General features: G+C 43.1%; 1 protein-coding gene and 1 non-coding gene across 2 annotated transcripts in view; both read right to left on the reverse strand.

Annotated features, from left to right (window-relative positions):
* LOC123521509 (protein prune homolog 2-like) overlaps positions 1–19,807 on the reverse strand; it is an 84,332-nt gene that overhangs the window by 21,532 nt on the left and 42,993 nt on the right. Inside the window, exon 6 of the mRNA XM_045288530.1 lies at positions 17,762–17,856. Within this exon, the coding sequence (XP_045144465.1) occupies positions 17,762–17,856 (95 nt within the window). The remainder of the gene's footprint in view (positions 1–17,761; positions 17,857–19,807) is intronic.
* On the reverse strand, positions 2,031–2,104 carry LOC115869172. The gene has a single exon (XR_004046035.1). It is a non-coding gene; the product is annotated as a small nucleolar RNA SNORD81 (small nucleolar RNA).

Here is a 19,807-nt window from a genome sequence, read left to right on the forward strand (position 1 = left end):
TTTATTGTCTCCCGGTAGGGCGCAAGTACAATGACGAGATTAAGATGAATCGGAGAATTAGTACTAGACTGTTAGGCTCTGGAATCTGTAACATTAGCGTTCTCTGCTCTTCCCTGGTGTTTTGTTGATGTGTGCCATTGTGTGCCCCTGACTCACGGTGTCCCTGTGCACAATGGAATGACACTCTGCCCAGGCCTGTGCCCTCCTCCTGGAGCAAACCGATGTGCCCCATGGTGTTTTCCTGGTCTGGTTTTCAGAAGTAGATAGCTAGTCTTTCTCGTTCTCGTACGTCTTCATCTGCAAGCCCCCCTGAAAGCTGTGTGGTGTCACGCGAACACACACATCTCTGTTGTGGATGGATGGTGGTTGCTCAAGCCGCATATTCAGTGGAAATCAAACCCACGTCTCTCACGTGCAAGGCAAGAATTCTGCCACGGAACTACCGCTGCTGCTCGCTCACCAGCATGTCCACTGAAAAGTCCTCTCCTGGGCTGCTGGGGGCCTGTGGGAGCTAACCAGCTTCTACCTACTTTGGGCTACGCGACAGCTGAACTGCATATCTGGCCTCACTTTCCTGACACTCCGGCAGCTGGCTTGGCCTCTAGATCGATTTTGTTTTCACTTCCAGTCAGTCCTTTTGAACTGGAGCTAAGAAAAATTCACCCCGACTCTCTCACACATGGCCCACATCTGACCCTGTTGTCAATATTTCTGCATCCAGTACTCTGAGTTTTCTCTGGGTGAAATTTCTCAGTGTGGCCACGGACTCTATGTCCACTGGCCACGCAGCCAGTCAGCACTTCTCTCAGGCTTAGCTTTCCCAAGGAGCGGGGAGGCACGTGCTTAATTTGCCCCTGACCCCAACCTGAAGGGACTTAGGTGAATTTCAACAGTCCTTCGTAAAACCCTCTGCTCAGGCTGGAAGTGGGGAGTGGCATACTCCCCTACTCCTAGTGCAGGAGCCCAATGTCACCTTGGGGAATGCTTGGCTGAGGTTGGTGGTTCAAACCTACTAGAGGTCCTATGGAAGAAAGTTGTAGTAGTCTGCTTCCCTGGACATTGTAGCCTTGAAAATCCTATGGGACATTTGCAGGAGATCATGGGCTAACTCAAAAGCAGGGGCAAAGAGGGGCTCCAAAAGATGCTAAAGTAGAAGGGCCAAGTAGGGAGTATAGCATAAGGAGACTGCAGGAGGCCAAACCCACAGCCATGGAATGAATTCCAACTCATAGCGCCCCTAGGGGGCAGAGTAGAACTGCCCCTGTGGGTTTCAGAAGCTGTAAATCTTTCAGAAGAACAAGGCATCTCTCTCCCACAGAGCAGTTGGTGGTTTCTAACTAGTGACCTTACAGTTGCCCATGGGGCTCCTCTGCGTTCCCCCACCCCGGAGGAAAAGAATAAACCCCAATGAGGTAGTTCATACAGGATCACTACGAGTTGGAATCCACTCAACAGCATTGGATACTCAGCATTGGATACACCCATTTATTAAAACTTAACCTTCATTTCTACTTTGAATCTTCCATCTGTTTTTCCCTCAAAGATGGAGAGAGGCTTAAAAGCAGTGTAGACAGATTCTACCGACTTCTTTTGAAAATTTTGTGTCAGGATCTCATACACCTCTGTAGGATGGTCTGGGCATTATTTTGGTGCACCAGTGTAGCCCCCGGATTGAGTATCTCTCTGTGGATTGCCTTTCCCTTGACCCTCCAGAGCCAGCCTTTCCCACCTGGCTCTCTTCCAAGGAATGCCAAGGACTGCCAGGAGCCCAATGAAGATGGGAGATGCACCTAGCTGTTTCTCTGTCCGAGTTCTTCGAAGGAACCAGGACAGTCAGCAGCCTGGCATGGACTCATAGCCACCAACCTGCAGAGCAATTACATTACTGCCCGTTATTTTCTGGTTGTTTTGATTTATGGAGAGTTACTTAAATTATTCAGGCTTAAATCTTATTCCCTTTCATTGTCTGCAAAACAAAAGATTCATGGTTTAGACACACATCCAGATTTCGCCTTAAAGGCTGGTGTTCACGGAACATCAGATCGCAGTACCATCAAGGAATCAGTGAGAAGGTTCAAGTTGGGGTGGGTCATCATGTAGCCATTTCTTCTTCTTAAAGCCACACACATCGTGGCCTTTTGTTACAGCAACTTTAAGAAACTAAGATATTCGTTTACTCAAAAGTAGCAGACAAAGTCCATTCCTATCCCTGATGGGTCAAATTGAAATCAGTTTCAATACTTTGTTAATAAACTGGATCCACATTCTCCTTACTACCAAAGGCAAGCAGACTTGTCTCTGTTGCCACCTCCAAACTGAGTACCCACCTGTCACAGATGGACTTACAATGCTTATTATTCTCCCACCCGCACAAGTACAAGTCTCCCCATGAGGTTGCCCAGGGATGAATCCAGAATGAACCCACCAACTTGGGTAAGGCTGTTTCAGTGGGGCTTTTAACTTGGAATCCGTGTCTATGCTGTCACTTGCCTTCCACCTGAGCAGATTTCTTCTTGTTGCCTGGAATCTTCTTTCACCTTACCCCATTCTATAGACCATGCCCTCCAATCCCTTCCCCCTTTCTCCCCCACCCCCCACACCCACACCCCCCCACATCTCATTTACCAAGCCAGTTCCTTATACATGTCCTCCACTGTTTAGTTTCCATGCCATATCCCAATCTTGCTCCCTGCCTCAAATCAAGCTCTGGGCTTTCATGGTATCCTGTATTGGCCCATTAAAGCCAATTAGAAGTTCCAATGACTCAAACATTTAGCAATATTTAGTCTATATTTGGAGCACCTAGTAGCTATTCAGTAAATGTGTGATGACAAAAGGCTATGTTAATAACGTTTGCTGATGCCTTTGCCCCAACCTTGGTGTCCCTAGGACTCTGGGTCTAAGCCAGTCTGGTGGGCTGTAGGGTAAACTGGTGGCAATAATGACTACAGTGGAGGTTGGGAGTCTCATTATCTGGGCCTTGTGGGAAGGCAGGTGCAAAGTAACAGCCTCATTTTGGTTTGGGGATAGAAGGAAGTCAGTCAGTAGCAAAGGTGAGAATGAAAAGGTCATCCACAGATATGCCTGGCTTGGTGTTGGTAATGATGTCGTGAAAAGCACGCTACTGAAAGATTTAAGGAGGCGCAATATCACCACCAAAACCTAGTGTCGTGAACTACTCTTTCTAGAAGAGCTCTTGAAGGTTCACGTGTCAACAATTGTGGACTCATCTCAAACGGTGTTTTTCAGAAGTCCATGAGAAAATAGAAACAAATGTATGGCTTCCAAAGTTTATTACTGTCTTCTTTTATTGAAAGGATGACAGAAGACAATAATTCATTACCAAATCCTAGTTGCAACCATGTATCTGTCTTCCTTGTCCACCACTAGGAGACACCACTGGTCTGTGAGCATCCACCCTCCTCCAAGCCCCCACAGGGGCACCCCTGGCACTCACTCCAGACTAAGGAACAACAAAACAGAATCCATTCTAGAAAGTAACTCTCCTAAATTATGCCTTTGTTTGAATCTTCCTATTTCTCTGAGTTGCCACTGGCGATGTGGTATAAATGTATCATTTCTTTTCAGTGTGAACTAAAAAGAGTCCTCGTTACTTAGGGAACCAATCTAGCATTTACCTACACGGACTGGAAAGGGGCACCCTAATCTCACTGCACTTGCCTACATTCTTTTATAGAGATTTCTTCTGTCACAAGAAAAGGGAACAAGTTTTCTCTAATTTCACAGCCTGCTTTTTTTTTATGACAAGATGATACAGTGTAGTAATTAACTATTAAAATATTGCATCATCTTCACGGGCATGTTACAGACAAACTAATTTAAACCAAGGTCGAGACCCCAAATCAACAAAATAACTATGAAGGCAGGAAAGACAGAAAATAAAGGAGAGAAAAGGTAAACAACAGCTGCTATTAAAAGTAACACCAGGCAGCTCAAACTGGTCTGAATACATTCCTAAAAATGTAATTAGCCAAATCTTTCCAGAAATTAAACCATCAAAATGACATTACAGCACACTTTAAAAATGTATTTACAGAGTGAAGGAGCAGTCATCTCAGCATATCAGTATGTCCTGAGGGCTTCCTTCCTCATAAAGAGAGAGATGCTGATGAGAATTAGATACTGGGCTAAGAAGAAAATTGTCACATATATTTTTGTGAAATGCTAGTTCCTAATTCCCTCAGCAGTGCCAAAGTTGAGAATAAACTCACTTAATAAGCTTTCTTTGTCAGCCTATGTGATGATTAAAATGGCTAACACCAATGTCTACCTATTAGCTTCCCATATAAGCAAAAAAATACTTTTCTTCAAGTCCATTCCAATACATGAGGATCCCGGGTGGGTCAGAGTAAAACTCTGTCCGTAGGCTTTTCCATGTCTGATGTTTCAAGCCTTTCTTTCAAGGAGCATTGAGTGGACTTGAACCACTAACCTTTGGTCAGGTGAACTGAGGGTACCACCCAGGGACTCCAGTGTTTCTAATATCAACATCTATCAAGGGCCATTACAAGAGACGTGCTGGAATCTCCCAACGCTGTGGAGCATATTTACCAGAACGCTCTACATTGATACACAATTTCTGACTTGAGGGCTTGCCTGCCTCCTCTGACTGGAGGGTTTCAGTATAATAAGTTTGCATGCCAGTTAACTCAAAGGTCCACAATGTGCAATTGTTATTTATATATGATACAGCATTGTACGAATTTATAATAAGATAATCTTACACACGACAATATGCCCATTTCCTCAATGGTAATCGTAAACATCAATCACCAAATAAGCTGGAAAGGTACCAGATACACCCCACTAAGTGGAGAGCTTTTGGCATTTTGATCGCATATGGAAAGACTTTTAGTTGGTTTCTCTGATTGCAGATGCATTGTGAAGTTACAGGGAAGTGAGATGATAATACTCAGGCAAGAGGAGAGAGCAATGTTTCTTACAGGAGCACAGGAACATGCAGAAAAGGGGCATGTAGACCTTGGACAGGGAAAAACTGCACAGCCCACTACGGACAGGAAAGATGGGGATGAGGAAAGAGAGAAGACTATGATGTGGTCCAAAGCGTGTTTTCAGAAGGCCCTATTGTAGTGCATGATGGTGCAAGTTCAGGAGATTGGGAAGTAACACTCCAGGATCTAGGAGGCCTACAGGAGAGAGCAGTCCTAGCCCAAGAGCAGAAACATCTTCCAAGAGGGCGTGGGTCTCTGGCAATGACCCTGAGGGCACCGGAGCAGCTGTGGGGTTCTGTGTTCAAACAGGAAGAGCTCAAAGACAACGTGTTCAGTGTTGGCCCCTGCTTTGGACATAACCTGTTCTCTTTAGCAGCAGGGTGGTATTATCAACTCTTAATCGGAGTGAAAATTAGTAAATGTCAAAAATACACCATCATCCAAAGCACAGGAAACCAATCAAGAAAACTGTGAATCATAAATAAAGGATCTCCTTTTTATTTTATGGCAGAAAGGTACAATATTTGTATTTTTGTGTCTATGAGCACTTCAGCTATCTCATGAAGAAATCTACTACATGTGATTATCAGCCCCTCAGATTCAAGTCATTCTGTGCTGACTCCTAACACATAAATTGTACACCGACACCCCTGTGTATAATTGTAATCGTCCAAGAACAAAACCATTTACAGAAAAAAGTCTTGCACTTCACGACATTGCCGTGGATACCAAAAGTGCTTTATTTTTTAGGTAAGTAGTCTCCAAATATGGCCCCTTCTATATCTTGCTTCCCTGTGTGCCCACACTCCCCCTCACATCAAGAATTGAAGGTCTATAAAGAACTTGTCAGCTACCACCACTGACCAATCTGACCGGGGGAGACAAGAGATGATCCTGTCACATGACTTCTAAAATCAGCCAGAGCTATTCATATCCCACGGATATGCAGATGGATTCTGGGCATCCACTTAATTCCAGCCCCAATTCAAGAACAGTTAGTTCTTATAACATGGCCCTGCTCAATACTCGCCTTCATAAAGATAAGGGAGCTACAGCAAAGTGTGGTAAAGAAAGCAGGTGGAGCCCAGCTATCAATTAAAATAATGTCTGGGGTCTTAAAGGCTTGGATTCAAACAAGCAGCCATCTAAGTGGGGCGTCAACTAAATCCACATGGAAGACGCACACCAGCCTGTGTGATCCAAAGATGATGATAACAATCCAAATATGATGAAGGGAAATGTGTCAGAGCTTAAATGGTGAACACTCGATTTGCAGAAGGCTACAAAGGACAATGTGATCCAAACTCCATCTGCAGAGTGTCTAATCAGATTAAGCCTCTGGCCAATCCCTTCTGGCTACAGGCTATCAGACAGAGATGACTGTAAACTTGATTGCGGTGGATAGAACCACAGTATCAGATGATACTTGGTCAGCTGACCTCCCTCTTGACGGAACCCTGAATTTCCTCTAGATTTAAATAGTTCTCACTTGTTCTATGATGGAAATTTCCTCTCTGATTTCTTTTTTTATCATGAATTAAAAATATATATTTTTAATATTGCTGGTAGTCTTTTCTGTCTTACTCTTTATTTTTTATTATTTGTTCCTTTTGATGTGCTTTGATTTTTTTCTTGTTTCTGTCGGGTTTCCCAGTTTTTGAAGCACACAAGGAGTGGATGCACAGAGACAGTAACTGCTGCGATGGTGTGTCGAAAATGGGAGCAAGATGGGAGGGTGAGGAAAATTGGATAGCAAATCATGAATCCTGGAGGGGGGAGGGAGCACTAGAACAGATTGTGATGGTGAACATTTTTTAAAGTGACTTAACTGTGGAAGTGTATGGTATATGAATTTTATATCAATAAACCTTTTTTTTAAGATGATCCTTGTTAGAATGGGGGTGAAATGCAGAACTCAGTTTCCTTACGATGGTGAGATGGATATGAGAGGACTCCTTGAGACTGTTGCCCTGAGACACAATTTCAAGACTGAACCCAAACCGTCTGGAGATCCCCTTCTAACAGAAGCACAGAGTGACACACAAAACGGAGGGTGCTACTGCCTTTTAGATCGATCAGCGTCCTACTAAAAAAAAAGCCTGGAAGTCCAAAAGGTCAATATCTAATTCAAAGCAAAGGTGAGAAAATGCAGGGCGTAGGAAAAACAGAGTACTAAAAAGTAGCAGCCAGATCACAATGAATGGAAATATTGACAACTATGAGAAATGTGACTGTTACCAGTGGTCGACTTGTGTGGCTATTGCCAAAGGGGACTTCAGTTTCTGTTTAAACTTTTGCTCAAAACCCAATAGAATATTGCTTTTTTAAAGGAGAAGACTTGGAATATAATTTCCAGTAGTTTGCTGGAGTTGGTTTATCCATACTGGTGAGAATTCGAGGAATTTACTGAATTGTTTTTCCCCAGGGCAACAGTTGTCCTCTGATTTCATGACTGCGGCTGCTATGGGTGTTCATTGTCTATCCAAGTAAAATCATGATGGTTGACAACTTCATTATTTTCCCCCATGCTGTTTATTGAGCCAATTGTGAGGATTGTAGTTTTCTTCGTACTGTGATGCAATCTGTACGAGAGGGCATAGTCTTTTATGTTCATCAAAAAATGCTTCGATTCCTCCTCATTTGCAGACACGAGAATGTGTCACCTGTATATCCCAGGTGGGTAAGGAATCTTCCTCTAATCCTGATCCCATGTTCCTCTTCATATAACACAACCTCTCGGACCATTTTCTCCATGTACAGATTGAATCAGCGGGTTGAGCTGAGCCCTCTGTACTGCTGTGCGGACTAATTAGCTGTTATACTCCTTCGTGTTGTATATACATGTAGATATCATAAGTGTCCTGCTTTTGTTTCTCTAGAGAACCCTGTCTAACACATGTACGTTAGTTCTTGATCAGATACTACTTCCTAAAATGATGAACGAACCAATTATTTTTGGTAGAGTGAATCTGGATTTATTTCCTCCTACGTAATACCGTCAGTTTTTCCTTCTAAACACCAGAAGCTAAAATACTTTCTATCAGGTTGTTTAAAGGAAAACAAATCTGGTTGTTTTCAGACTCCTGTTTAGATTTTTTGTTTAGTAATGGAGAAAACATTAATAATTCCATTTAAGCTTTAAGGTATGTTCTAGCTCTAGCCACCACATCGTGAATCACACCCCCTCAAAAAATAAAAGAAACAGCTGAGAGAAAGGAAAATTATCATGAATATGAATCCCATAAGGCCAATCTACTATATACATAAACCAAAACCAAACTCATGCCATTGTGCCCACGCTGATTTACAGTGACCCTCTGTGGAGTCTGAGAATTCCAAGACTCTAACTCTTTAAGAAAACAGAAAGCCCAGTCTTTCTCTAAGGAGCTGCTGGTGGTTTCAAACTGGTGGCCACACAGCTCACAGCCCAACAAGTAACCACTAAACCACCATGGCTTCTATACTATAAGTGCAGCAAGTAAAATACTATCAAGTGAAACACAAGCTAGATCCTATTCACTCCCCACCAACCAACCAACCACACTTGGGCTCCCTAGAATGGCATGCAGCCCCTCCTGTTGCTTCCTTCCTTGCTGCACCAAGCCAAAGGCCCCTCTCTGAGGCTAGCATTATCCACATTCCCCACAGCCTCTCAATGAGCTTGTGTCCTGGCTGCATCCCATCTCATGATCTCGTTCCCATTTCACAGCTGCACAGCATCAGTGGGCCCTTCTGGACCTGGAGGAGTGTTTATGTCTGGGGCAGGTTCTGTGTTTTATCTACTACCTTTCCTCCACCTGTTCCACATGAATGCATTATCAGAGTTTCAAAGGAGAGGAGAGGGGTCCAGGCACCTCCTGATACCAAAGCATGAATGCATCATACTTAACTTTATGATCTCCAAGCCGGGTGCCCATGTTCATTTCTTTCCTGCTACAAAAAGATAGGCAGGAAGCTGTGCAGGAGTACTTTGTGTAATTTGTGTCGCTCAACTCCAAGCTAAAAGACCGATGGCTCATGCTCATCTTCACCTACTTCTCAAGAGAAGCCCGCAAACCTGCTTCCCAAAGGTGAGCACCTTTTGGAACCCTGGAGAACCCTGTGGAGCAGTTCTCTACACACGTGGAATTGCCACGAGCTATGGCAGCAAACAAGGGAAATGACGTCCAGAGAAAAGCTGAAAATGAAAATATTTTTCAATAAACTCAAGTTACTTGTTGACAATTGTGTTAAAGTATGCACACAAAACCAGGATTCCAGTATAAGACATTTCTAGAGGTAGGTAGGTTTTTCAGCCTTCATTTTGATGGCTTTGAGCTATTTGGGGCCATCTGTAAAAGAATCTACCGTCAGATAAACTGGCAGGTTTTTAGACATTACAGTGAGAACTGGAATCTCTGTCACTTGGAACCCAGTCAGCGATAGAAAACTCAGCACTAACATGAGGAAGGATCCTGACCAGAGAGCAATATGAAGCATCCTATCCAGGACTACAAGCTTGCAAGGCCCAGAAAAAGAAAGCCTTTTTTTTTTTTAATCATTTTATTAGGGGCTCGTACAACTCTTATCACAATCCATACATCCATCCATTGTGTCAAGCACATTTGTACCTTTGTTGCCCTCATCGTTCTCAAAACATTTGCCTTCTACTTGAGCCCTTGGCATCAGCAAATTGTTTTTCCCCCTCCCTCCGTGTTGAGCTCTGGCTCTCACAGGTTTCATCACATAAGCTTCAGCTGCTTAGGACATGCTGCGTCAAAGGCAGTGTCGCTGCTGCTGCCGCCACTGCTGCTATGACAGGACATTCTTTAAACAGCCTTGCTATCCTCTAACGTCAGTTATGTCTGGTCACCAAGGGCCACTCAGGGCTCAACAGAAAGAAGGCCAACATTGAGTCCGTGTTTCCCTTTCATCCTCCCTCTTTCTCAAGAAGCTCCTCACTCATTAAAAATTGTCATTTGTACCTCCCGTGCTTCCCACAGGCTGGTTTCTAAACTCACATGATGCGAGATCTCAACCTGGATCTGTCATTTGCTCTCAAGGAAGATCCGGCAATTGAGTTACAAAAGATTACGGTTCTTGAACCCCCAGGGAATGCAGTTACTTCAAATGGGAAGCCCTGAGCTGGAAGCAACTGGTTCCAAAAATCTGCACACTCGCTGCCATTGAGTGGATTCTGACTCATAGGGGCCCTGTAGGACGGCATAGAACTGCCCCAAGGAGTTTCCAAGATGAACTCTGGGGATTAGCAAGCCTCATCCTTCTCCCCCAGAGAGACTGGTTGTTTTGAACTGCTGACCCTCTGCTGAACAGCCCCACACATAACTGTTACACCTCCTGATCTCCCTAGTTTGACTTCTAGGTGGAATCTAGGAGGGGGGAGTTTGGTTTAGACAACGGGGTAGTTACTTTTAAACCATTTTGCACTCCCCAGGTAAGGATGAAGTGAGAACCTCTGATCTATTGATTAGCTGTACTTTAGAACCTGACCTAAAAATCCCATAGATCTATTTTGTGTTTTGGGTTTTTTTTTTTCCTTTTCAGTTTCTATACTGCTCAAAAGTAATACCATTTCACTTAAAAAAAAAAAAAAAAAAGCCCTCACTTGCTGATTGTGATGCAGATTTGAACACAGATTTGAAAAAGCTAAATGCATAACAAGGTAAACTAATATTCATGACTGACTTCTAGGTGAAATTGAGGGGGGAAAGTTTGCTTTTTCCTCCCTATATGGCATGTTCTCTCCACTCCTTTGCCCACAATCTGTTTCCTATTATTTTTATCTACTAGGATTATTTTGCCAAATGTCCTCTAAATCAGAGGCCAGAAGTTAGTTTCACAATCAATAATTACAACTTGGATGGTGTTTACATTCCAAAAATTAAAATATTTTATTCATTTATTTTTCAAACCCCACTTCTCCTGGGACCTCCCTTTAGCCTTCAAAATCAGCTTGTTTGAGGGTGTAACCATTAAAATATATTTTTTAAAGAAAATAAATTATAAACATAAAGAAGAAACCAGTTTGGTATCACAAAGGAAAGATGAGAACCAACCAAGAATTGCTTAAACCCCACCCCGAACTCACTGCCATCAAGTCAATTCTGACTCACAGCGCCCCTACAGGACAGGATAGAATTGCTCTTAATTTTGAGACTAACTCTTTACAGGAGTAGAGCTTCATCTTTCTCACACACAGCTGGCTGGTGGTTTTGAACTGTTGGCCTTGTAGTTAATAGCCCAATGCAAAACCACTATGCCACCAGGGCTCCTCGGAAGTACTTAAGGATGCCCCAAATTGGGGGCAATGGCAGACAGGTGATGCCTTAGTCAGAATCCCTGAGCAGGCTCACACTCTAATTAGTCTTGCCTAGCACCAAGTTCTAGGCAAAGAAGCTCAATGTCGGAGTAGATGGACCTAGGTTTTGACCCTGGCTCTACCTTACACAATAATTTAGTCACTCAAGCTTCCACTTTCCTCAACTCCAAAGAGGAGATTGTGACAAAGACTAGCCAATTAGATCTTCAAACTGTTCTTCTTTGTGGGGAGATAACTGGGTAAAATTTCTCAGCCTCCCTGTGGTTAGATGCAACTCTGTGAGCTAAGTGACAGATGCCACAAGCAGATCAGACCCATAAAACCTCCCACCCTTGACCTCCAAGGTTCTCTGAAAGGTAGGATAGACAGGAATCCCAGGGCAATCTTGGGGGGCACATGTTGGAGATGGTCCCTGCATCACTCCTGGCCACCCAAGTAGGAACAGCCAGATGGATTTCCTCATGAACAAAAACTAAACAACTTTTGTGCTGAGTCTGAGAGTTGGGGTTTATCTGTTACAGCTGCAAGCATTACCTTAATCAATATAAGACAACCCTAGCACTTCCAGTTGCTGGGGATTAAATGAGACAATATTGGCAAACCACTTGCTCTACCGTCTTGAATACCAGGAGCACTCACTAAACACCAACTCTTGTCATTATAACAAAAGTGTGGCCGATGGATCAAAGGGAAGTGGAAGCACATCCAATGTAGACTCTGTAGGAGAGGCTGATCGCATTCCTACTGGCTGACTTTAGAAAATTGCCTTCACTGTAAGTGTTTGGCATTTTCAAGAATGGGCTCTTCAAAAATAAGAACTATATGCTCCCCCCAAATGTTACAAGGCCTTTTCCAAGGAGGAAGTAGACATACTCTTCAAGTATCTTTCTCTTGACCTCCCACAAGCTCCTAGCTTGAACACAAAAGCAAATTGGTGACCAACATTGGTAAACCAGAGTTCAGACTGGCCCAAAATCTGCACTGCAGTGTGGATAAGCTTCCCCTTTGGCTAGGGTCAGGGCTCATAAGGTCTGGGGGAATTATTCTGTCTGTGTTCTGAATGCGAACTGAAAATGATGCTAATGGCATAGCTCCCTCTGCAGTGTTCCAATGCTTGGCTTGACTTGTAATCTCTGGACAAGGCAGCTAGAAAGAGTCAGCAGCCTCTGAGTCATGTCACCAGGACACATTCCATGTGTTCTCTGTGCCAGGCAGGTTTCAAATAACAGAGTCTGGCTCTGAAGAGGCTGGGCTGAAACAACATGCAGCAGAACTGTGCAAAGACCCAGAGAGAAAGCTCGCTCACTGCCATCAAGTCGATTCCAATTCATAACAAGCCTACAGTGCAGCGAGACTACAGCTCTTTATGGGAGTAGAAAGCCTCATCTGTCTTCCTCAGAGTAGCTGGCGGTTTGGCACTGTTGTTCTTGCAGTCAGCAGCCCAAATTATAATCCACTACAGTACCAGGGCTCCCAAAGAGAAATCCGGCCAGAGCAATTCTTAGTCCAGATCCAAATAAAGGAGACAAAACATCAACAGAGGAAAGAACTTTCAGATCATTTAAAGAAATAATGACTTGAAATTTAATGCATGTGATAGTAACCATTGACGTGCGTTTAGCAGGCAATAGGCCCCTGTTTTGAGTGGGCCTTTCTTCCTAGTTGATCTTAGGCTGGAAGCTCTGCTGAAACCTTTTCAGCATCATAACAACATGCAAGCCTCCATTGGCAGACAGGTAGAGGCTGCATATGCTGTGCACTGGCCAACTGTGCCCTTAAGAGATCAGTAAACCAAATCCAAACCCAACCCACTGCAGGTTCAGAGAGACAATGTTTTATTCTAAGTTCTCCTCTTTCTAGTTTATCAGGAAAATGGACTACTTCATAAATAGTATATATACAGAAATAATTCATAATGCAACTGATTGTTACCAAAAGTGATCAATTCAGTATTTGCTTATTGTTCTCCTAAGGTAAAGATGTTAATGGCTGATAGCCCTTCTGAAGCTGCACAGGGGAGGTGAAATAATGCTTGGTGTTGCCATGAGCAACCTTGTGGGATACTAGCATTAAGGGAAATAGGACTGGGACTTATTTCCTAACTGCTACAGAGGGAATCTGGAAAGCCAGTGTTTCAGGGTAGGAAAGCCACCACTCTGGTAGTTGGAGATATAGTCCAAGAACATTTTCCTGTGGTAGGCTATCAGTTCCACTGTTTCTCCCCTTAAAGCTGTGCTGCCTTAAAGTGAGCACATGGTTGATTCTATATCCCTGCAGAAGCAGATGTTCCTATTTGCTCATTTTCTACCCGCTGCGGCATCCAGCCCCTCTCATCCCTTCCTCCAATAGCAGATGGGCATAGGGGGACTTTATCCTCCATGCCTCAATACAAAATGTTTGCTATAAGCCTGCATTTTTGGCTATATTAATGGGATCATGAAGTTTTGCCTTGACAGCTTTCAATGTATAGAAAATAACCATGTAGCCACTGTGATTCTTTTGAATTTTATGTATAAAACAAAAGGGGGAATTTTGGGAAACAAGGATGTCTCCCAAGTTTTCTCCCCCAAATATATGCCAAACTTAGCTGCTTGAAGGTCATCAGAAGTAGATCAGGGGTTATTCTCCCTAACGGTTATCACCCACCTAGAGCAAGCGGTCACCACTGTTTATCCCACAACAAGTAGGGCCCACTCCCTTCTGATAAGGATAGTAGTTGTCTGTTTCTTTGTAGGAGACCCCAGAGAAGTCAAACCCGCCCAAGGATGACCAAAGTTAGGCTGCCATCATGAATCTAGGGTCCACCCATCTTGTCGCATGTATACCCCTATCGTACATTCCCTTCATATGATGTGTATGCCTATTGTACAGCTCCTTCCTGTGATGTGTGGATACCTGTATTCCTGCCCCCCTAAGTAGATATAACCATTGGTTAGCAATAAACGGGTCCTCCAACCTCCTGCCAGGTAATCGAGCATCCAGCTGGGTCCCTGCCCCACCTCACCTTGGCCCACGCTGTGCACGGATCTGGCTGGTAAGATCATGGCCATCCAGGAGGTGAGCATGCTACCATGAACTGTGTCTGACTCCACCATTCCAATCTCTCTTCTATCTCTCATGCTCTCAATGACTTTAATATAATCTTTATATATATCTCAACCATACAATTGTGCTTACTGAACCCGTGATTAGTGGTGGGGGACTGGCACCCACTCCAACCACACAACCTTACTTACTTCAGTGATGTCTGAAATAGAAAGAGTTTTTATAAAAGAGGTGTTCCCTCCTTCTGACAATTTATTGTACTGCTCAGCTTTTCTTGGGAGTAAGCTAGGCCCAGGTAATATAATTGCCACCTTATTTTGATGGAAAATCATATAAAGCTAAAGTTTGTTCTACTTAAGCATATGCTTTGATCGCTAAACATTTCCTGATGCATAAGCTGGCAGGCAAAGAAAATGACTGAATGGACCAGGCACAATGATACCAGTGAAAGATTTCAAAATGCTAGTGTATCCCCAACAGGAATGTGCTATAGTTAAGAAACAAAAAACAAAAAAAGGTAAGTCTCTTTGCAAACATAAGCTTATGCAAAGGGACATCTACCCTTCTAATTTCCTGAATATTTCCACTCAAGAGACATAATAGGGTCATCATGCAGATGAAGGCCTTGCACAGAGGACTGGGTCACTGTGGCCTTGTAAAGGACCATGAGAAACACACAGAATATTCTTTTTGATGTTGCTCACATGACGAAGAACTTCAGGTTACTCCTTCCAGTGACAGAGAGGTAACTCCTTTACCAAGCTGCCCACTCCAGCATGAAACACCTGGGTAAGCAGCCCGGTCTCTCAAGACGTGGACCATTCTTCACCTGCTTGATCTCAACCTCCAACTAGAGCTCTCTGAAAAAGCTAGAAAGTTAAAGAATGTTGACTTGCATGCTCAGGTAAGTGATTTTGCTTTGCTAGCTGATTTATTTAAATTCAGAAGGAAATAAAAGCCAGATATCAAAGGGAAAAGTTGTAAACACCAACATGTGTTAACTAAGTACCATATATTCTCGATTATAAGCTGCGTTTTTTCAGCACACTTTTAATGCAGTTTTTGTGGTAATATTAGGTGCCTCGGCTGATATTCAGGTCGGCTTATCCTCAAGTATATAGGTAGTTGTATTTATTAAGCACCTACTATACTAGCTCAGCACTGTACCAGGAAATAAAAGGAAGCCTCAAAAAAAATCCATGGGAAAATAGAATTACAAGACAGTGGACTAATTTCATGAACTTTTGGAAGCCGACTCATGGAAGGGAAAAGGGAGTAAAAGGTAGCATCATTACTCTTAAGTAACTTAAGAATATATTGCCTACGCATAACTAACTATATGAAGCAAGGTGAAATGAATGGAAGAGATAGATTTAAGTCCTAAATTGGTCTTTTACGTCAAATTTGTAAGGGTGCAAAGAGTGATAGTGAAAGATGGAGAATTGACCACGGGCATTAGGAAGTGCCTAAATCTGGACCCTGCTTCCTAGAAGAAGTGGCTTCGAAAGGCAGGGCAGTCAGAGCATTTCCCTGAAAACAAGCTGACTGCTCTTCCCCGCCGAACCCCCCTAAATTAAAGTCTGTTGTTTTTAAAAAATCAAGGCCCGTGGAAATTAGAAAGGAGTGAGACAGATCAGGAAAATACCAGTTTCTGCAAAAGAGCCTACAGAGAGACCAAACCCTGCCCTTTACCTGGGAGATTTCCCAGTCGGCAGATGAAGTCAATAACGTGCACTGTCTTTTTCAAGAGAGATGTGCAATGTTACAAAGGAGCTTCTCCTGCACTCCTCCCATTTCCACTGACAAAAGGAAAAAACTCTTGTTTAGCTGATTAGAGTTTAAACTGTGTATCTTATTGATCCATGCAAGGGTCCTTCTCCCCTCCACCTGGAAGATCATACAACATTCCTGGGGAGGTACTTAACCACCTGATTAATTACTGGACCTCTCTGTAAATTGCTGTCAAGATTAAGACGATCATTTGATCATTTACTCAGCCTGTAAGCATTTACAGTTTAACGTATTTGACAAAGTCATCTGTATACCCCTATAATATACCAATGAAGATACATTAAAGCTATGGAAAGTCTACATTAATAGCTTTGTAAGAATTTACTAACTAGAGGCAGTTCCCTAAGCAATTATAAGATGTTCTATGTTAATTTAGAAAAGAATTCTAAACAAGGCATTTAAAACCTAATAAGATGCCATTAAATTAAGGGAGACAGGGGAGTGGGAAAGAGAGAGAAAACCCTAAGGCTTGAACTAGTGGAAATGATTCTCAGAGTTACTGACCCTTGCAAGATCCTGTCTCCTTTGGCTTGCTAGACACAACGCAGATTTCTAATTGGAGGTGATTATCTAGTTACTACTTCCCAAATTGCATGTATTTCTTACATTGATTCACATCAGCACTGAGTTATATGGAGTATTTATCAACCTGAAAGCCCATAGCACATAATTAACTCCTTCCACCCACTACATGCAGGGAGACTATGGTCCATCAATGGTGAGACACAATATAGCACGAGACCACGTGATTGTCTGGAATGGTGGCGGTTTGCCTCCCAATACTGACATACATCTAGGAGATGATTTATGATGTCAGTTAATGGGGGACAACATGTTCAAAGACACCACAAAGCAAAAACTCTTGACTTGCTCTTGGGCTTTCTGCCACAGGCAGTTCTGGAAGCTGAAAGACAAAACCCAAACACAACCTCCTTACACTTGACGAGAGCGGATACATCAGTCAAAGGTGGATCAAGGTGCTACAACAGGGAAGAAATGTACAGGCATTGACACAGCACAGTTCTGCCTCTGTAAAATATAGTCCCCATTAACTAGGTCAACTAAGAGTAATATACAAGTCATTGAAAATCCCTAAAGTAGACAAAAAAATAATTTACCAAGGAACCGCACAAAGACAAGAGTAGCCTAAGCCACTCTTACAACAGACTGGAAAGAGATTCCATATTGATATTGGCATTGTACCATTGATTACCAAAATGACATGCATCTAAATGACATACCAAAGGAAACCAGCTGCCTCCATTCTATGGGCAATGAAAGGTTGTGCAAAGAAAAAAAAGAGTGAATCTTTCATCACACATATATTATAATTGCTGTAAAACATGTTATATACACTGTATGCTATAGATATGGTTTTTATTTTATCTGTTTATTTACTGAGCTGAATGTAATTCACTCAACTTGGGAACATCAGCTTGGTATTTACATTGATTTAGCATAGTGTTTTCAGCCAAAGTAACAGCCTATATTTCGAGTCATGTCAAGATGAAGCATCACAGAGTACAAGACTAACACCAATGTGTGGGACGGGGCAGGGAGACGGTGCATCCCCGTGACTCGTGTTGCTGTTATCTGAAACATATCACTGCGTTTGAAACATCCCTGCCCTTACCTCGAGGCTCATATCCACGGTGCTAACAGCTACTTTTATTTCTCCATCAGACAGTTCCTTTAGATCCTTCAGTATTGTCTGCTCAATACAGAAACCTGTGAATGACATGGAGAAAAAATACATTGTAGTTGGGAACTTGTTTGGTAATATCTGTGACTAATTTAGAAATCTCCCTGATAATTTCAACATTTCCCCTCTAATACCCATTTATCTATGATAAGCAGACATCTTAGGGCAAAGGTTGCATATAGGAAGCTAAGTAACAACTATTGCTACTAGGAATCCAGTGGCTACACGTCTGGGTTCATCACAAACAAAGCGGTATATGGCTGCAGGTACATTTTCTCGGTAACACACTTGTCTCAGTCTCAGGGTGGTAACTTCAGAAATAAGGTCCTGTTCAGAACAGTGGCTTCCGAGGGGATCTGTTGGGCCAGCTAAATTCAAGGCAGAGAGATTAGTTTAGATGGTGACTGTATTTGAAGATTTGTTAAAGATCAAAAAAAAAAAATCCAGAACATGACAAATACTGGCGAGGCTGCAGAGATTGGAATCCTCGTGCACTGCTGGTGGGTCTATAAATATGCACAACCACTGTGGAAAGTGCTGTGGCACTCCCTCAAACAACGAGGAATCGAAATTCCATAAGCTCCAGCAATCCCTCAGGCATATATATTCCAAAGAAGTCAGAGTCAGAACATGCGCAAACCATGCGCCCCTGCTCCGCACGGCACTGTTGAGAACAGCAGGAAGATGAGAAGAGGCTAAATGCTCATCAGTAGAAGAATGGGTAAAGAAACCTGGACACATGTACACGACGGAGTACTGTGCATTACTAAAAGCAACGATGAAACCACAGAGCACCTCATGGCATGGAGGGACTGGAGAACATACTGAGTGAGATCAGTCAATCACAAAATGAAAAGGATGATATGAGATCACAGATACAAGGGAAAAATCAAACAAGATACAGATTTTCGTACCAAACGGACTTTGGAGCTTGTCAAAGAGGGAGGGCAGAGGAGAGAGAATAAAGCAGTGGGCCAGGCAGTTGATAGGTGTTCACATGAGTGAACTGGACAATGTTGAACCACATGAGGGAGAAGGGAAAACGAGGAGCAAGGGAGGGGTAAGCTGACGGGGGCGCTGGTTAGGAGTTTGGATTGTAGAATACCAAGTTCATGATCTGAAATGTAACCCCCTACCTAAATGAATGAAACAAAAATCTCAAAGGGGAAATCTTAATAGATTAATAGATTTTCTTGAAAAACACAGCATGATCTCAGGGGCTTCATTAGGAAGAAGTTTTAAAATATTGAAAGCTGTCCTGCTGAGGAAAAGACCAGATTGCATCAAGGAATGTTTTTCCCAGCAGGACAACACACCTGCTCATTCTTCTAGGGTAGCAAAGATGCCCTGCGAGAATCCCATTCGGAAACCTTCCTGTATTCAGCACTGATATTGTACCTTCGACGACTTGTTCCCGGAACACAAAGATAATTACAAAGGAACACCATCTGAGTCCCTTGAGAATGCCCAACCTATTGATGCAGTGTACATCTAAGATTGCAAACTTTCTTGAGGAAGTGTGAGAGAGATGGGAACAGGGACTTCCGTTGTGGATAGCTCTAGATAGAGAATCTAGCAAGAGACAAAAGCTTCGGATTTTGATATTTTGACTTATGCTTGTATGCATCCTCAGTTGGGACTCAAACAGCAGAAATTAGAATGAACTCCTCGTGCTTCCAAAGAGGAGACGTTACCAGCAGGACACGACAGAGATGTGGGAAGGACTGTGGAAACAAATACGTGATGGGAAAGCATTGAAGATTAGAAAGGGCCAATGGAAGGGAAGAGACTCAAGGCTGTGGGAAGAAAGTTTGCCAAGACCGCAACACTAAAGTCAGACGGGAAGAAATGCTCCAACCTCTCCTCCTTCCTTCCACATTTTCTACGCCCTCTGCACCCCCAAAAGACAACATTCTTCTCCCTCATCCCAGGGCCAAGGGAGCCCTGAAGGTCAACCACTCAAAGGTAAGCCCAAGG

This window comes from Echinops telfairi, unplaced genomic scaffold (genome assembly GCF_000313985.2).
Source record: "Echinops telfairi isolate 266 unplaced genomic scaffold, ASM31398v2 ScPeMD7_22;HRSCAF=79, whole genome shotgun sequence".
In the NCBI taxonomy this organism is placed as follows: domain Eukaryota; kingdom Metazoa; phylum Chordata; class Mammalia; order Afrosoricida; family Tenrecidae; genus Echinops; species Echinops telfairi.